This window comes from Nycticebus coucang, chromosome 17 (assembly GCF_027406575.1).
Source record: "Nycticebus coucang isolate mNycCou1 chromosome 17, mNycCou1.pri, whole genome shotgun sequence".
Lineage (NCBI taxonomy): Eukaryota > Metazoa > Chordata > Mammalia > Primates > Lorisidae > Nycticebus > Nycticebus coucang.
The window spans coordinates 61,143,643-61,163,420 of record NC_069796.1 but is presented as its reverse complement, the minus strand read 5'-3'; the positions used below and the strand labels follow the sequence as shown (position 1 = coordinate 61,163,420).

The 19,778-nt window shown below is 38.7% G+C and overlaps 1 protein-coding gene across 1 annotated transcript in view; it reads left to right on the top strand.

The window, feature by feature from the left end:
• The first annotated feature begins 10,143 nt into the window (after positions 1 to 10,143).
• The window catches only part of RNF145 (ring finger protein 145), a 59,789-nt gene continuing 50,154 nt past the window's right edge, over positions 10,144 to 19,778 (top strand). The window contains exons 1-2 of the mRNA XM_053566951.1: positions 10,144 to 10,447; positions 18,671 to 18,892. Of these exons, the coding sequence (XP_053422926.1) occupies positions 18,709 to 18,892 (184 nt within the window). The 5' untranslated portion in view covers positions 10,144 to 10,447; positions 18,671 to 18,708. The remainder of the gene's footprint in view (positions 10,448 to 18,670; positions 18,893 to 19,778) is intronic.

Sequence of the window (19,778 nt, the reverse complement as noted above, 5' to 3'; positions counted from 1 at the left end):
TACCCTTTGTAAATTCTGCCCACAGGGAAACTTGCCTCATAGGAATGCTGGCACCTCCCAGCCTTATTCTTTACTCATTTAGCCAGTTCTGACATGTTTTTTAATACTCAGAATGTCTCTTCCTTCCCCCAGTGATTCCACAAAATGGGCTAATCCCACCCACCTCACAGCATTTGTATTTTCATGGTAACCTTTGCTCACCTCTATCATAACCAAACCCCACTACTTTGTATGTCTATTATAATCAACCCATACCATTTATGTATCTGACTCCACTCCAAGACACTGGAAATTCTTGGGGTCAGGGACTCAGGGGAATCTATTGATACATACTCAAACCTTAACATAAAATGAAATTTAAACTATCACTAGCAAGAAGATTTTAAAAATCAAGTCTCTAGGGCAGCGCCTGTGGCTAAGTGAGTAGGGCGCCAGTCCCATATGCTGGAGGTGGCGGGTTCAAACCCAGCCCCGGCCAAAAACCACAAAAAAAAAAAAAAAAAATCAAGTCTCTGGACATTAATATTAGAACATGTGCAAGACCTTTATGTAGAAAACTAAAAATCTCAGCAGGATTTTGGGAAACTTGACAAGCTGATTCCAAGATTGATACAGAAATGCCAAGATCCTTTTGAAAACAGAACAAAACAAAATATCAAGTGGAAAGACATGCTGTATTACATATTCTTACTTAGCCTGAGTAACCGAAACAGTTTGGGTTGGCACAAGGATAGACAAACAAACCGGTGGGATGAAATAGAAAGTTCAAAAACAAATTTACTCAGAGAGGTACATGCAGATTCTGACAGAAGTAGCACTGTGGATCAAGAAAAAAACACGTCTGAAATATGCATTATACGCATAAAAAAGCATTACATTTAAATTAACTATTTATGTTCATAAAAAGATATCAATTTGACTATTCAATTTTCCCAGCACTATTTATTAAATAAGGATTCTTTTTCCCAGTGTATATTGTCTGCTTTGTCAAAAATCAATCGGCTTTACACGTATGGTTTTATATCTGGATTCTCCGTTCTGTTCCATTGGTCTGTCTTTATTTTTGTGCCAATACTATGCTGATTTAGTTACTATGACCTTGTAGTCTAGCTAAATGAAGAACAATGAAACAGGATCCATATCTCTCACCACTCACTAAAATTGATTTAAGATGGATGAAAAGCTTAAATATAAGGCATGAAATCATAAACATTCTAGAAGAAAATGTTGGAAAAAACTCTTCTAGCTATCAATGGCAATTATAGCAACAACAAAAATAAATGAATGGGACTTGATTGAATTAAAAAACTTTTTCACAGCCAAGGAAACAATCAACAGAGCAATTAGACAACCTACAGAATGGAAAAAAATATTCTCAAGCTATACATCAGAGAAAGGGCTGATGACCAGAATCTGCAAAGAACTCAAGTGAATCAGTAAGAAAAAAAAATCAACTCCATTAAAAAGTGGACCAGAGAGGACCAGAAGCATTTCAAAAGAAGAAAGACAAGTGGCCAGTAAACCTATGAAGAAATGCTCAACATCATAAATCATCAGGGAAATGCAAATTAAAACCACAATGAGATTTCACCTTACTCCTCTTAGAATGGCTTTCATTAAAAAGTCCAAAAACAATACATGCTGACATGGGTGCAGAGAAAGGAACTCTTTTTTTTATTATTATTATTTATTTATTTTATTTTTATTGTTGGGGATTCATTGAGGGTACAATAAGCCAGGTTACACTGATTGCAATTGTTAGGTAAAGTCCCTCTTGTAATCGTGTCTTGCCCCCATAAAGTGTGACACACACCAAGGCCCCACCCCCCTTCCTCCGTCCCTCTGAGAAAGGAACTCTTATATTTGTTGGTGGGATTACAAATTAGTACAACCTTTACAGTATACAGTATGGAGATTCTTCAAAGAAATAAAAGTAGACCTACCATTCAATCCAGAAATCCCCTACTAGGTATTTACCTGAAGGAAAAGAAGTCATTTTATCAAAAAGATACCTGCATTCAAATGTTTATTGCACCTCAATTCGCAATTGCAAAGATGAGGTTTCAACCCAAGTGGCTATCAATTCATGAGTGGATTAACAAAATGTGGTATATGTATACTAGGGAGTACTACTCAACCATAAAAAAAAACCCAATGAATTAATACCTTTTGTAACAATTTTGATGGAATTGAAGACCATTCTCCTAAATGAAGTATCCCACGAATGGAAAGCAAACACCACATGCGCTCATTATTAAACAGGAACTACCCAGCCAGCACTCATGTGCATAGAGGGAAGTAAAACTCAGTGGAAATCAAGCAGAAGGGAGGGGGCAGAAGGGAATGGGTAAAACCTACATAACAGGGACAAGGAACACTTATCTTGGTGATGGGCACACTTACAGCCCTGACTCAAGCAGTACAAAAGCAATCCATGGAACCAAAAACATTTGTTTAATATGTTATAATATTAATGTTATAATATTAATTATTATTAATTATAATATTTTGAAATAATTTCAAAAAGTGTATTGTTAAGCAGGTAGGAAAGTTTTTCCAAGAAATTCTAATTTATTTTTCAGTATTATAAATTTAATTAGAATCAAGGGTTTTTTTTTGTTTTTTGTTTTTGTATTTTTTGTGAGCCAAAGCACTCTCCTTTATTGTTTACACCAGTCTGGGCTGTGTTTTCTGTTACTTGCCACCAAGCGCTTTCGTGTACGTGCTGTTCACGGTTGTCAAAGTGTTCTCTCGCTACCTGCAACCTCATGGATAGCACATACCCAATAGGTGCTGGGCTAAATTTGGTTCATAGGCTGTGGTCTGGTGACTCCTACTTTAGGACAGTGCTTCAAAAATGTTCCATGAATTGGTAAACCTGACTCAAGAGTTTGGTGGTGGGAGGGGCTTGTCAAAGGCAGGGGTCACTTCTGGAGCACTGGGTTTCCCTAGAATTAAGTTTTAATACCTAAATAATTTTTTGTATCCTCCCATCTTATCTGTTTTGGAAACAGAAGACAATTTTTATAAAAGATGCAAACTTATATTTTGCCCTCTTGTATGATTTTTAAAAATATTTATAAACATCTAGCAATTGAAAAAAAGATACCAATTTCAGACTAAAAAGGGAAGCCACATAACAGAACATTTTGCAGTGCATATAATTACGAGGGGCTCGCATTCAGAATATACAAAGAATTATAAAACAAAACAAAAGGGAAAAGACAAACCCAGAGAAAACTGGGTAGAAGATTTGAACAATTCATTAAAAAGCCAACCTAAAAATGCCACTAAACATGTGAAAAAGTAGTCAACCTTTTTAGCAATCAGAGAAATTCAAGTTTAAAATTCCAGTAGAATGGTTCAAATTAACAGGACCAATAAGGTTATTAACGGGCTCGGATATAGAGCAACAGGAATTCTCACAGTTTGCTGTTGGGGGTGTAAATTGTTGCAAATACCTTAGAAAACAGTTTGGATTACCTAAGAAAGTTGAAGACATTTCCTGAAGAGAAATGTGTCCTCATGGCCGTCAGAAAGACACATGATAGTGGCATGATTTATAATACCTGTAGTTCCAAACTGGAATTTTGGTGTTCATCAACCCAACAGTAAAATCATTAAATAATGTTACATTTATATGATAGAATTCTACACTGCAATGAAAATAAATGAATTGTAGCTTCATACAAGAAGATAAATGAATTTCATGAAAGAATACCCAATGTTTGATTCAATTTATATAACATTCAAGAACAGGCAGAACCAAACTATATTTTGGAGGGATTTTTAGGTGGCCAAAGAAAGAAAAGGAAGTAACCACAGGAAAATGATTACTTTGGGGTTGGCCAGACAGTTGTGAATGAGAAGGACATGTGGAGGACTTCCAGGGTGTTGGCAAGCTTCAATTTCTGGATAGTGGTTAAATGGTTATATTTTATAATAATATATCAAGCTGCAAAATTGTGCTTTTATGCACTTATTATTATTATTATTAATACTTACTATTACTATAGTATCACCTAAATACTATACTTCCTTATCTTCATGTAGCCTGTTACACTCAGGAGTGAGTGAATACCTTGGGACTTTTAGCTGGAAATAACAGAAAACACAACACAAATTGGCTGAAATAAAAAAAATCTGTTGGGTAATATAAATAAATAGTGGGGGGTGAGTGGGCATGCTGGCTTCAGATGAGGCTTAGATCAGGGCTCATAAACTGTGACCAGATCCTGGTTTCTCTTTACATCTCACATTTTTTCTTGTGTTAGTTAAATCTTCAAGTTGGCTTTTTTGTTTGGTATCCGAGATAGACGATTATAGGCTGGCCCTGGGATTATAGGCTTCCTTTTTTATGCCTAGCAGGAAAGAGAACCCCACTGCTCTAACAACAATTAAATCAAAAGGTTTGGTGTTTATCACCCCTCTTATATACTAGGGGAAAAAAAAAAAAAGGAAAAAGAAAAATAAAGTTTTGGTGTTTAGTCTCACCTTGATCAGCCTAACATGGGTCACATATCCTTCCCTGGACTAATCTAAGGGAGACAAGATAAACTGGGTGATCCATCCCTGGTTCAGGGTGATATTAGAAAGAGGAAAAGTAGAATAGTAATAGTGAGGAGGCAATTAACCAAATGTCTATGACAATCAATATCTATTCTATTTAGATAGAGTATCACCATGCATGAAAAGCAACACACAATTTTGCACTACTCTTTAGCTTAGGCTTACTTAGAACTGAGACAAACAGAGGACAGAGGTATTTTAGTTAAGCTGAATTTTGAGGGGCTAGGTGTGGTGGCTAACACCTGCAATCCCAGCACTTGGGAGGCCGAGGCAGGTAGATTGCCTGAGCTCACAGGTTCGAGACCAGCCTGAGCTAGAGCAGCGAGACCCTGTCTCTAAAAAATAGTCCAGTATGGTAGTGGGCCACTGTAGTCCCAGTGACTTGGGAGGCTGAGGCAAGAGGATCACTTGAACTCAAGATTTTGAGGTTGCTGTGAGCTAAGACATGACAGCACTCTACCAACTGTGGCCAAGTGAGACTGTCTCAAAAAAAAAAAGCTGAATTTTGAAAACACCAACAGAAATACTTTTTTTTTCTGCTGATATTAGAAATTCAAATAGTCACGAGTGCTCAGAAAGATTAAAAGCCAAGCTGACTTGTCAGATCTGATCTTCTTGGTGGAAAGGCTATCTATAAAAGGTATTTTGCAGAGAACTGAGAAAATTTGAGTATTGGCTGGACAGTAGAAAATTGAGGAAATGACACTTCATCTTTTAGGTGTGGTAATAATAATTGGTAATATTAGAGAAAGATACTATTTTTAGAAGAGGCAGATCAGAGTATTTACTGGTGATGTGTGTAGATGTCTACAGCTTACTCTCAAATAATTTAGCAAAAGACACATACAAATAGATAACGTAAATATGCAAAACTTGAACAACTGTTGAATCTTAGAAGTTGTGCATATGGGTGATCATTGTAACATTATTATTATTATTATTTTTGGTAGAGACAGAGTCTCACTTTATCGCCCTCGGTAGAGTGCTGTGATGTCACAGCTCACAGCAACCTCCAACTCCCGGGCTTAGGCAATTCTCTTGCCTCAGTCTCCTGAGTAGCTGGGACTACAGGATAATGTTCTTTTAATTTTTTTTCATATTTGGAACTCTTCTAAATAAAATGTTGGGGAAAATAAAAAAAAATGTTTTCAGGAAAATTTGAAACATCCAAACAAGCAAGCTTGTTTCTATGCTTTCTCTTCCTATATAGGTATTAGTTCCATACTAGGTAGAAAGAGATGCATTTATTTTGGTTTTAAACCAATGTAAGTTTTATCACTTTTTCCAATTATTTGTGAAAAGTATTTGTTCAGCACCAGCTATGTGTATGACCCTCTTAGTGTTACTAGGAAGTAACAATTTCACTTCTATCTAACTTTACTATACAATAAAAATTGCCAGCTAAATACAAAAGACAGAGGGAGGAGAACTAATAACCTACATCAAGGGCTTACTTTGTGCCAGGAATATTAGCATGTATCTTTTCATTTATTTTTCATAACAACTCTGTAAAGTAGATACCATCATTATCCCTGTTTTATAGACAAGGAATGGAGGCCTTTGTAAATTATGTACACTTAGCACTCATAGTTAACAAGTGGGAGACATCTGAATCTAAGAGTGAATCTCTCTTCATTCACTGCTGAAGAGAATGTACAATAAAGCAACCAGACTGGAAAAGAGACTGGAAGTTCTTCAAGAAGTTGAACATCGAGTTGTTATCGTATGATGCAGCAATTCCACAGCTAAGTATGTATGAAAGACAAATGAAAATATGACCAACCACTCAACAACTTGTACATTGGTTATGTTCATAGCCAAATGTCCATCAACAAAATATGGTATAGTCATATGATGGAATTTTGACAAGAAAAAGTAATTAAGTACCAATACATGCTATACGTGGATAGACCTCAAAAATATAATGCCAACTAAAATAAGCCAGACACAAAAGATTACATATTGTATGATTCCATTTATAGGAAACATCCAAAACAGGCAAATCTATGAAGACAGAAATATTGGTGGTTTCTTAGGGCTGGGAAAAGAAGGGGAGTAGCTGGTAATGGATATAGATTCCCCCCACCCCCAGGGGGAGGTTGTGATGAAATGTTCTGAAATTGATTATGGTGATGGTTGTATAACTCTGTGAATATACTATAAAGCAGTAGATTGTATACTTCAAAGTAGGTGGATTACATTGTTCGTGAATTAAGCTGTTATAAAAGAAAAAAAGTAAATCTCCCTTACTGCATTATGTTGCCTAACAAAACTATAGTTTTCCTTGTAGAACTGGCTTTCAAAATCAAACCATGATGATAGCTAGGTGGAATGATATGACATATATATATAAAATATATAATATATATTACATATCTCATATATATAATTTAAACTTTTTTTTTTTAATTTTGGGGGATTAATTGAGGGTTCAAGAAACCAGGTTACATTGATTGCATTTGTCAGGTAAAGTCCCTCTTACAGTTGTGTCTTGCCCCCAAAAGGTGTGTCACACACGGAGACCCCACCCCCTCCCTCCTTCCTTCTCTCTGCTCCTCCTTTCCCCCACCCCCTCCCTACAATTTAAACTCTTCTAATTAAGAAAATTGATTATTGGATTTTTCTCTCTCTCTTTTTTTTTATTGTTGGGGATTCATCCACAGTATAAGAAACCAGGTTACACTGATTGCATTTGTTAGGTAAAGTCCCTCTTACAATTGTGTCTTGCCCCCGAAAGGTGTGGCACACACCAAGACCCCAACCCCCTCCCTTCTTCCCTGTCTCTGCTCTTCCTTTCCCCCACCCCTCCCTCCTTCTTTCTCTCTCTGCTCACCCCTTCCCCCAACCAACCCTATTGGATATTTTTGAATATTCAACTTTTTGAATTGAATAGAGAAGAGTTCAGAAAATATCAGGAACAAAAAAGCATGTGAATAAATGAATGTGAAAATTCTCCTTCATATTCCCAGTTGTCAGCTGTCCAAGTTCTTTGGATTTTGGTCCCATAATGTGAAATCTCTTATATGACATCTTATCTCTGGATCTAGAAGGCAGTGCATAATTAACTGGCTATCAGTTATCTGCAGATTTGCAAAAAAAAAAAGACTATTTTTATGTGATTATTAGCAATAGTGGACTCTATAAAGAATTCATGAACTTGTTTTTTAGATGGCTAGAAATCTAACAAATACTTATTCTTTCAAACTTTGTGCTGAAAGTTGGATACATTTAGGAAGGAAGGATGATAGCCTTTAAAATCCTGAATGGTCTGCCATTCTTCAATCATAAATACTCCACTTCTTTCTTTTTAGCACCCTGGGTTAGTTCCTTTTATGACTAAGCACTGGCATTTGGGTAGTTCCTGAAGTTTGTTCCAGGTACTTTTAGCTCCTGGCGTTTCCTGATTTGGACAGGTTTGAGTGCCTCTAGAAGGTACTTCCTCCAAATTGTGATTGCTCTCTTTTTAGTTGAGAGGCCCTCGCTCCTATCCCACTCCTGGTTCTTTTTTTCCTTTGCTTTTCTTTTTAGTTTGATTTGATTACCTGCTTCTGGCAATAGGGAGCTTTCTTAAAACTGGATTGACAGCAACATAAGAGCAGTAACCCTTTCATTACCAGAGTAATTTTCTTTACTTGTTGTTTTGAACTTTAGCATGTATAGGCAGCTGCTATAAAATTAAAAAGTAAAGAGACATGTGATTTTTTTCCTGCTTTTACAAGTCCAGAGTCCTTGTAGGGAGGGTTATAGGGCTTTAAAGCCATCTTTCCCCCTTTAAAAAAGGAGAGAGCTGAGGTAGGCTTTACCTCCATTTAAACAAAACACAAATCCAATAACAACACTAAAGTAATATTTTCAAGATTCTGCAATTTATCCAAGAAAAATAAATAAGTCCACTTAGAATTTAGTGTTATATACATTTTGACTTCTTTGTAATCTTTTTTCTGGTCTTACATTTTCTTGACTTTTAGTAGTAAAGTTATTAAACAGGGAAGGAACCAAGAGATAAGGCCTTGCTATCTTGGTCAGTTTCCTATTCCAGTCATTACTCACGTCTTACTTACCAGGCTATACCAGTATGAAGAGACTTAGAGAACTACTTACCTCGGATGTGATAGGCTTAATGATTATTGTAAAGTAGTTTAAGGCACCTGGATGAAAGGTAGTCCTACAGAGTTAAGAACAGAATTCCCAGGAAATTTTCAGACTTGATTTCTACAGAGCAAACAAACTCATGGAAGGCATGTTACTCTGAATTTGGTTGACTGATGCCTCTAGGGACTTTTCTAAATGTAGAGCTTGTTTTTTTTTTTACAATTTTGGCAAAATACAGAGGTAGTCAGAAATGGGGGGTTGCCATTTCAAGTGTGGAGGTCAGAGATTTGAATTTCCAGGAAGGATCTCCAACACAGATATTGAGATTACAATACATTACAAATTTCTCTTGCACATGCAGAAGTTGAGGTTCCACAATTTCAACTTGACCCAGGATAATTGCAACATCTTATCTACTACAGAGTGCTTACCTTTCATCTGCTTTAAACATCAAAGGGCAGAGCAGTTTCTAGCAAAAATTGGCTCTCCAAGAACTAACCAAAGAGAACTCAAGGTACAGGACTTTCGGTGGTGGGGACAAATACAGGTAGGAGTTGTGGAAGTTCCTTGTGAGGCAGAGTCCTGAACAAACGGGGAATAAGAAGTCTTGCCAAAGATCAGAAGACTGGCGACATCCTTCATTTGCTCTATACATACACAACATTCTTCAGGCTACATAATTGTAGGGAAGAGTCCCTGCCCTAAAAGGTGTTGACATTTAAATTAAGGTAGGATTGTGCATCAGTCAGTGGTAGAGACTGGACAGAACACACGGGTTTCCTAGGTGTTAAGGAGAGGAAAGCATACTAAACTGTTTTGAACCTTAGACCAAGACAAGACAAACACATAAACACCATTTAATTCCATACTGCAGTAAAATTCTTTGAACCAAACTAAGGGGTCATTATTTTTAAAGATACCCAGTAAACAGTTGCTATTAATTTATTAATCCACTCGCTTATTCCACAGAGGTTTACTGAGCGCTGGGCACTGCTTGAACCATCACGGACGAGGTCCTGGGGCCATGGAGTTGACAATCTAGTCCAGTCAGAAGTTAAAAAAAATCTGGCATCATTGCTACTGCGATTGCACCCGGGCAAGATCAACCCTTCACATTCTCCCACGTGGTCCCTGCAGGTGAGTGTGGGTGTGAGCGCGTGCGGCTCGTGGTGTTTGGAGAGTGTGAGAGAGCACGTGTGTCAGAATGGCGCGTGTCACAGTGCGTGTACAGGTGTCTGTGTAGTACGCGTCTCCATAGCCTCTGCCGTCCGATTGTGAGGGCCGGGAGAGGCTAGCAGTGTCTCCCGCCCACCTACCGGAGGCGGCGCGGGGACCCCTCCGCGGGTGTGACTGTGAGTGAGCGCGGGCGCGCGCGGGAGGGGGCGGAGGAGGGGCGCACCGCGCGGGCCCGGCCGCGCGCAGGCGCAGAACGCGGGAGCTCGGCTACGGCCGCCGCAGAGCGCCGGGGGCGGGAGGAGCGAGCGCAGGAGGCCATGGCTGCCGCTGCCGCCGGCTGCTGAGGGGCTCGGCCCGCGAGCGCCTGCCGCCGCGGACGATGGTGACCGCACGGGTCGGGTCGCTGCCGCCGCCGCTGCCTCCGCCTCCACCTCCCAAGACGAAGCAACCAAGGACTGGCGCAGAAGAGCCGCCGCTGTGAGCCGCGCCGCCCCGGCCCCCGCCGCCGCCGCCGCCCGAGGAGAACGGGAGGGCGGGCGAGAGAGCCGGGGAGTTGCGGAGTCCGCTGACCCGTAGCGCCGCCTCGCAGGGAGGGAGGCCGCAGCCCGAGGTGACCGAGCCGCCTGCCCGGCCCCTTCCCATCCCTGCGCCTTGGGTCTGCTTCCCACGTCCATCCATCTCTCCCCACGTCCGTCCTCCCCTCCCCCACCATCGGATTGCCAGCTCCTTCCTCTTCTCCCCCTCCGCCTCTTTCCCTCTTCGCCTCTTTCCCCCTTCCCCCGCTTCACCTCCCTCTTTTCTCCAGCCTCGGCAGAGTCCACATTCCCTCTTCACCTGCCGCACCCCTCCCTCCCATCTTCAGCCGCTCCTGCGGTCCTCCGGGCTCCGACCGGCTCCCTCCGACCCGCCCTCGGAGGGGCCCTGCGCATAGCCCCCTTCTGCAGCTCCGCGGCCCCGGCCGCCTCCCCGCCCTTCCATCCCTTCCTCTCTACGGCCTGGAAATATCCCTCACATTCCTAAGATGCTCTTTACTCGGGGTTCTCCCCTCTTCGGCACCGCAACACCCCATTTCAATTCCTTTTTAAAGACCCAGAGTTGCCCCTTTCCAGCTCATTTTCTTCAATTTACATTTTCAACTTTGCTTTTTTTTTTCGTCTTTGTCCACTTTGCTTCCAAGCTTCCTTCCCTCTTCCTTTCCCAAACCCTCAGCCTCCCTACTTTCCTGCGATGTAAGATTGTTTGCGGCTGCGGAAAGGCCTGACAAGCCATCTTCGAGTGGGGACCCATTGCTCTGCTTCTCGTCTGTCAGTTCCTTTTTACTGTAAGAGGGCTTCTCAGCCCTTTCTGCCCCAGTGATTTCCTCTGTCACTTGCCATCCCCTCTGTCCTCCTTCTCCTGTTCTGCTTTCCCCAACCAAGGACCCCCAGACCCATGTTCTTCCCTCTGGAATAAATCCCTTTTCTGTGCGGGGATGCGGAACTTCACCCTCATCTTTCTTCGCGAGCTCCTTGGAGCGTGTTGGGGCAGAGGGAGCACCTTTGGCGAGACTGGAGGGGAGCTTCCGGGCCTCTCCTGGCAGACTTTTTGCTGAACGTAATACCCTAACCATGAGGCGGTTGCGGCCGGGTTGCTATTGCTGCTGGCTGTATGCTTGCTGCTAGCTGGATTGGGGTTACTATAGTTCAAACGCATGTGAGATCAGCAGTCGTGGTGGGAGGAGGTGCGGGGAGAGAGGAAGGGGCCTATGCAGTTGAACAGGCATCAAAGATTAGTGGATGGTTTTGCATGGCAGTCTGCAATAAACAGGAAACCCGTCTGAAAGGAAAGGAGAGAACTGTGTGTCTTATTTTTTAAAATATGGAATGTGCAGTTCTACTGAATCTTGAATCATGCCCAAAAGGATGAGCTGTCGGTGCGGCAGTCGTGACCCAGGCTGAGTACCCGATGGCAGAGGTAGCAGTTTTTGTTTCTTCTGTCTCTCCTTAAATCGAAAGACGGCCCTTAAATTCAGAGTGGGCTCCAAATCTTTGAGTTTTAGGAGATGACGGGAAACCACAGAATTGCTAGTAGTTTATGTAGAAATCAGGTACATGCAAAGTTATCTTGCAAGGAGTGGGAGTGGGGAGGACCAGCTATATTTAAAACATGTGCCAATGCTTATGTAAGAAGTGCGTTCTCTTTCCTGGTATCTCAGTTCTGGGCTGAGTTTACTTACTCTAGGCTCTAGCTTTGCCTTCCTATATTTTCAGGGCTTACCATCTTAACAATCAGACCGCAGTAAATGTCTTTTCTTAAAATCAGTTGTAGTTGATGGTAGAATTTTTTTTTTTTAATGGTTGGGACAAAGGAGATTAATGATAAATGATAGTGTTTGCTTTTCTCCTTGTGGAGGTAGTGAGGAATGTGTAGAAATCCTCAGTCCTAAAAATTAAGTATTTTACTTAATATTATTACAACTTAGATCATGTGTCATTCTTATTTTTGCTTTGCCTTTTTGAAAAAGTTTAGGAGATGTGAGCACTGTTGTTTTTTTTTTAATCCCAATTTCCACTTCTATTTCTTTCTTAGTTCTTCAGTAGAGACTAGCTGTGATTTAAAAACTTATTTTTTTCATATTGTTTAGGATGATTTGTTTGATTTCTTCGAATCCAGAACCAAAATGCTGTGCCTCTTGTGTTTCCTAACCCACAAATCTGAATGGTATACTGTACAGCATTAGGCTTCTACAACACATTACGGTTTTGTAAGTACTGATTGTTGCTTCCAAGCCTGGGAAAGTCACTTAATGAAATGTTGGAGGTCTTTCCTTTGGTTAGCATTTCGTTGAAACTTTCTTGTGGTATTTGGAAAGAAATGTCTGTTCTTTTTTTCTTTTAACTATTTTACTGTGTAAAATAACTTTAATAAGTTTGAGTCACAGTTGACATTACGTGCAGAGACATCATGTTAGAATATTACTTTCCCACTTGTTTTCACAGTTCAAGGAGGAAATTTTAAGATAGTGCATGGAAGGTGAAACAGTACACGAAGTTTATGTGTTTGGCTTTGGGTATGTCAAACCTTTAAATTTTCTTTGTATTCGGCTCTCCTGTTTGTTTTGTAGGATTATCTGGTATTACATTAGTAGTAGTTTTAGTTTTCTTTTAATTTCAAATATTATAGGGGTGCAAATGCCTTGGTTACTTGGCTTGCTTTTGTACTGCCCATCTCCCAGAGACTGTACATTATACTGGATAGATATGATTTCATCCATCCTCTCCTTCTTTCTCCTATCTGCTTGATGATTTCCATTGGGTTTTATTTCCCTCAGCACATGAGTGATGATGGGATAGTTCCAATTTAATAGTGAACACATGTGGTGTTTGCTTTTCCGTTCTTGGGATACTTCACTTTGGGGAATATAGTTCCAGTTTAATAGTGAGCATATGTGGTGTTTGTTTTTCGATTCTTGGGATACTTCACTTATGAGAACGCTGTCTAGGTCCATCCAACTTGTTGCAAAAGGTTCATTGTTTTTATCTGGCTGAGTAATACTCCATGGCATACATATACCACATGTTCTTAATCCACTCATGAATTGATGGGCAGTTGGGTTGTATCCACAACTTTGCAATTGTGAATTGTGCTGCAATAAACATGCTAGTGTAAGCATCTTTTTGATAAAATGACTTTTTTTTCTTCAGATAAATATCCAGTAGGAGATTGCTGGATTGAATAGTAGGTCTACTTGTAGCTCTCTGAGGAATCTCCATACTGTGTTTCACAGAGATTATACTAGTTTGCAGTCCTTCCAACATTGTATAAGGATTCCTTTCTCTCTGAATCCATGCCAACATTCTATTGTTTTGGATTTTTTGACAGAAGCCATTCTCACTGGGGTTAAGTGATATCTCATTGTGGTTTGAATTTGCATTTCCCTGATGATTAGTGGCGTTAAATGTTTTTCATGTGTATTGGCCATTAGTCTATCTTCTTTTGAAAAGCTTCTGTTCATATCTTTTGCTCATTTTTTAATGAGGTTGTCTGATATTTTTCTTGCTGATTTGCTTGAGTTCTTTGTCGATTCTGGTTATTACATTTCTTTATCAGATTATAGCATGCTAATATTTTCTCCCATTCTGTAGGTTGTCTGTTTGCTCTCTTGATTGATTTCTTGGCTATGAAGAGGCATTTTATTTTATTTTATTAAGGAGAGCCTCAAGCTGTTGCCCTGGGTAAAGTGCTGTGGCATCACAGCTCACAGCTATGTCCAACTCCTGGTCTTAAGCAATTCTCTTGCCTCAGCCTCCCAAGTAGCTGGGACTACAGGCGCCGGCCACAATGCCTGGCTATTTTTTTGGTTGTAGTTGTCATTGTTGTTTGGCAGGCCCAGACTGGATTTGAACCTGCCAGCTCTGGTGTATGTGGCTGGCACCTTAACTACTTGAGCTCCAGGTGTTGAGCCTGAAGAGGTTTTTTAAATGGGGTCTGCTTCATAAATTCTTTGCTTAGGTTGATGCCTACAAGAGTTTTTCGATCATTTTCTTCTTGGCTGCTTTTGTTTCATGTCTTAGATTTATGTCTGTAATCCATCGTGAATTAATTTTAGTGAGTGTTGAGAGATATGGATCCTGTTTCAGTCTTCTGCATATGGCTATCCAATTTTCCCAGCACCATTTATTGAATAGGGATTCTTTTTCCCATATTGATGGCAAAATATGGGCGGCTTTATAAATGGATTCACTGTTCTGTTTTGGTTTCTATAGTCTTGTGGTCTAGTTTATATTCTGGGAAAGTGATGCCTCCAGATTTGCTCCTTTTGTTTAAGGTTACCCACTGTCACCACTTCTGTTCAACATACTGGGGGAAATCTTAGCCAGAGCAATCACACAAAAGAAGGAAACTAAAAGAGTATCCAGATGGGGAAAAAGGAGGTCAAACTATCATTCTTTGGTGATGATAACATCTTATATCTAGAAAACCCCAGAGATTCTGCCAAGAGGCTTCTGGAATTGATAAATTCAGCAGAGGCTCAATTTACAAAATCATTGTGCACAAATCAGTATCTTTCCTATACACCAACAATAGGTTGAGAAATCAAAGGCTCAATTCCTTTCACAATAGTTACAAAGAAAATAAAATACCTAGGAATATATTTAACCCAGGAGGTGAAAGATCTCTACAAAGAGAACTACAAATCACTGAGGATGGAAGTTGCAGGGGATGTAAACCAATGTAAAAACATATATTAATGGATTGGCAGAAATAACATTATTAAAATGCCCATACTATCCAAAGTGATTTACAAATTCAATCCAATCCGCCATCAAAATACCAACATCATTTTACTCAGATCTAGAAAAAATAATGCGATGCTTTGTCTGGAACCAGCAAAGGGCCCAAATAGCCAAAGCAACCTTCTTTTGGTTTTAAGAGGATTTTGAGCTTCCTCCTACTTTAGAATATGCTCATTAGCCCTGTCTGACAATACATCTGGAAAAAGACAAATTAGGTTTGAACCAAACTATTACAGAGGTATTCTCTACTTCAGAAGAGAAATCTCGATTTCTACTTCATGTTGGTATAATGTTGTGACTTGGCTGGTGTGAATGATTTCAGGTATCTGCAAACAATATGAGTATTTGAAAATTCTGTTTAGATGTTGGTTTAGTGTGTGGTGTTATAGTTAGTATATAGTACTTATTTGTGTTGATGATGGTTACCACCTGTAATGTATAGCCTTATTTTAGAAAGGTTCAAAGTTTAAAAAATATATATTTTTTTGCTTTGAGGTATTAAATTTGTTTCCTCCATGCCCTTATACATGGCCAATTTGCCAGTGACTTGCTAAAGTATCACTCACAAACAGAAATAAATGAAAATTTAGTAAGCAATACATTTATTAATAAATGGGCATATTAATTCAGATCCATCTTAAAAATATTTTGAGTCTTGAGTTAACTATAAAGTGAGAGTTTGAGGATCTCTCTACTTGGATATTCTTCTGTATTAACAGCTTTAGGTTCCCAAGATTTTCTCTTTATAGAACTAGAAATACTGCCTGTTTTCTATTTCTTGTTATATTTGTCAGTTAGGAATAGTGGGTAGAAATTAAGAGGGAACAGTGGGGCTGTGCTGCTAATGGCCTTTTGTAGTAGAGATGATCCTTTCTCTGTAAGGATTAGGGAGGTTTTGTTTCCCCTAGCAGATCTTGATTTATAATGCAGGATTAGTTATTTGTTTATATTTTTTTCTTTACTCCTTTAAGAGTTACAATAATGGTGAAAATGGGTTTATTTTAAAATAACAAAATACTAAAAACAGGAAGATTTCAGATCAAATGAAATAAAGGTAGTATTACCTTTACTGAGTAATTACAAAAACAGAGACAGTGATTTATATTAGATTCTAGAATATGGAAAAATAGTATATAACCTGTCGGTGATACTGTTATTCAGTGTACATGGTCATTATCCCATGTGGCTGGTGATTTGTGAGAAAACTTTATTCATATACTTTGTAATAAATTCTCAAAAGGGCATTGAGTTATCATTTTGACCAGTAGAGTAAATAGTTATTTTCTATATATTTCTTGAAGTCATCTAGGTAGCTTACACTAATTATATTTTCAATCAATATTTTCTTTTTAGACTCTTCCCCCTGATAAAATAATACATACATATTTTGGAAAACTTGACAAACAGAAAATGATAGAATAAAAATCACCCCAGCACCATTGTTGAAAGGATATTACTGTGAAAATTTTGCTGGATTATTTTCTAGGATTTTTTGGTTCAAATAATAACATGAACTTGGAGAAGTTTAGTGGGTACCTGGATGTGTAGTTTGCAATAAATGTTAAAGATTAGAGATTTTATTTTTCGGCGCTTTTTCCCTCTTAGGATACAGCTATTTGGTTTTGATTCTCACAATAGTATTTTTTTTTACATAGGAAAATTATGAAAATGGTCTTGTTCATTTAAAGTAATCAGAATTAAAGTAGTTACCTATAAAAATGTTAATTTTATATTATTGGTAGGATATAACTAAGACAAAATTTGGGTTATGGGAATGATTGATATATGATCATTGAAAGCCTTTTATTAATGGTGTATTAAGTTGAGCTGCTTTTAACTTTTAAATGAGCTAGGAAGCTATGTAAATTGGAGGGTAAGATGGAAATACTGACTAATATTTAACTATAGCATAGCAATCTGTCCCTATAATTTTCTTCAGAAATAAATGTTTTCATTTGTCCTGTAATGTCTGAAATTACTGTCAAAGCTGGAAATGTGTTTAACTTTCTCAGCAAAATTCTTAAAAGGATATTGTTAGAGCCAATAATCCAGGATTGTCTTTACTCTTTAAATTGTCCTTTACCCACTTTTGTTTGCACTGTTTTCTTGTAATTCCTTAGATTAATTTGTAGCTCTGCCATCTGAAATAGTGTTGCCTTCAACTGCCCTTTTATTTATTTATTTATTTATTTATGACAGAGTCTCACTATGTCACCCTTGGTAGTGTGCTGTAGCGTCACAGCTCACACAACAACCTTAAACTCTTGGGCTTAAGGGATTCTCTTACCTCAGCCTCCCAAGTAGCTGGAACTACAGGCACCCGCCACACGCCCAGCTATTTTTATTTTTTGGTTATAGGTGTTGTTTGGCAGGCCTGGGCTGTATTAGAACCTGCCATCTCCGGTGTATGTGTCTGACGCCCTAGCTGCTGAGCTACAGCGCCAAGCCTCAGCTGCCCTTTTGAATAGTAGATTGTCCTGATTGATAACTGCCCTTCATTTCCTTTATTATTCATTTATTTTTGTTCTCTTCCTACTTAATGGCCATCTGTGTAAGCAAAGAGCTGCAGACTCAAGGCCTAACTTCTTGCATTTGCCTGCTTGTCTGTGCATCAAGAGAAGAATTTGATGAACTTTATTTTCCCACTTTTAGGGAAGATAATGGAGATTTTAGACTAAGTTTAAAAATTCAAGTAAATAATGTTGCAATAATGTTTCCCTGTGTATCTACATCGTGAATTCTCTGGATCGTAAATTTAGTAATTCAGTTTTAGTTATAAGTGAATAAGGAAAATGATAGTCTGGAAGATACTGCAAGCTAAATTTGCAGTTATCAAATTTTTATTGAATTGCTTAGGCTTTTCCATACAGGAAATATTCAAAATTTGGCCTCTTTTTTAAAAGGTACATAAATATCAAGGAATTTATAGGGGCGAATTGTTCAAGTTACTTAGGCAAAAGTTACTATATTCTTAGTAGTATATTTTGTTTCTGAGTGCTTGGATTTGGACTTAGTGGGTTTTTTGTTTTTTTTTTTGTTTGTTTGTTTTGTTTGAGACAGAGTCTCACTTTGTCGCCCTTGGCAGAGTGCTGTGATGTCACAGCTCACAGCATCCTCTAGCTCTTGGGTTTAGGCAGTTCTCTTGCCTCAGCCTCCTGGGTAGCTGGGATCACAGATGCCCACCACAACGCCCAGCTATTTTTTGTTGCAGTTTGGCCTGGGCTGGGCTTGAACCCGCCACCCTCAGTATATGGGGCTAGCGCCCTATCCACTTAGCCGCAGGCGCCGCCCAACTTAGTGGTTTTTTAAAAAATAAGTTTTGAGGCTTGAACATTTAATTGGAATCCTAAGATTGGGTAGAACGGGAAGGGTCGATGTGGAAACACAATATGAAACTTATGTCATAAGTACTTAAAAAAATAATAGATATGGCTAGGGAGTTTTATGTATTCTAACAGTTTTCGTATAGCATGTGACAATTAATTAGATTAATAAAGGGATATCTAAAAGCTATTTGTGTTGACTTCTTTTTATATATTGTGTCTTCTGAATTTTAGGTCTACTTTACAGGGGAAAAAAACCCAAACAAACAAAGATGGCTGCAAAGGAGAAATTGGAGGCAATGTTAAATGTGGCCCTGAGGGTGCCAAGCATCATGCTGTTGGATGTCCTATACAGATGGGATGTAAGCTCCTTTTTCCAGCAGATCCAAAGAAGTAGTCTCAGTAACAACCCTCTTTTTCAGTATAAGTATTTGGCTCTTAATATGCATTATGTAGGTAAGTGTCTACATCACATTTTCTAACCTTACAGTGAACATTCTAATTTGTGATTCTGTATATTTTTTAATTTGGGTAAAATGAGGTTCATTTGCATTAAGGCAACAGTGATATAGTCATTGATCAATGTTTATGAATCTTGTTTATAATTTTATGTATATTGCCATTGCATATAAATTATTAGTACTAGAGAAAAGTAGGCTGTGTTGGATTGATTTGTTGTATAAAACTGGAAGGCAGAAGAAAACATTTTAGTTTTGTTTTTGTTTTTTGTTTTTAAGACAGTCTCATTCTTTTGCTTGTCTAGAGTGCGATGGCCTCTACCTAGCTCGCACCTCAAGCTCTCACTTTTTGTTCAAGTTGGTATTGAACTCCTGACCTCAAGGGAGCCTCCTGCCTCCCAGAGTACTAGGTGCTAGGATTCAGGCATGAGCCACTGCGCTGGGCCCATTACAGATTTTTAATATGATGAAATGTAAATGTTGGGAAATACTTTTCCAAACATTTGGCTCCTTCTAATTTGTCCTTACATTAGGGTTTGGTAATAATTCAGAAGTAAGTTTTTTGAAATGCAATATTCTTTATTCTCTGAGACAAATTAAAACATTAACACTGGTTGAAGATAAACCATTCATTTTCATTAAATAAAATGTGGGAAATGATACTATGATATTTTCTTCATTAAAAGCAATCATCATGGAACTATAATTGATATGCTTTGGGGTTAGTTATATAATGAAAGAGTAGAGAAATTGTCAAGAAATACAGGCATGAAATACAGTTTATGTACAATAAAAGTCATGATCCTTAGTTTTTATTAAATAGTTCCTATATTTTTATTACCATTGTTGTTGCAGAGCTCCAGATATAATTTGAATGATATAGT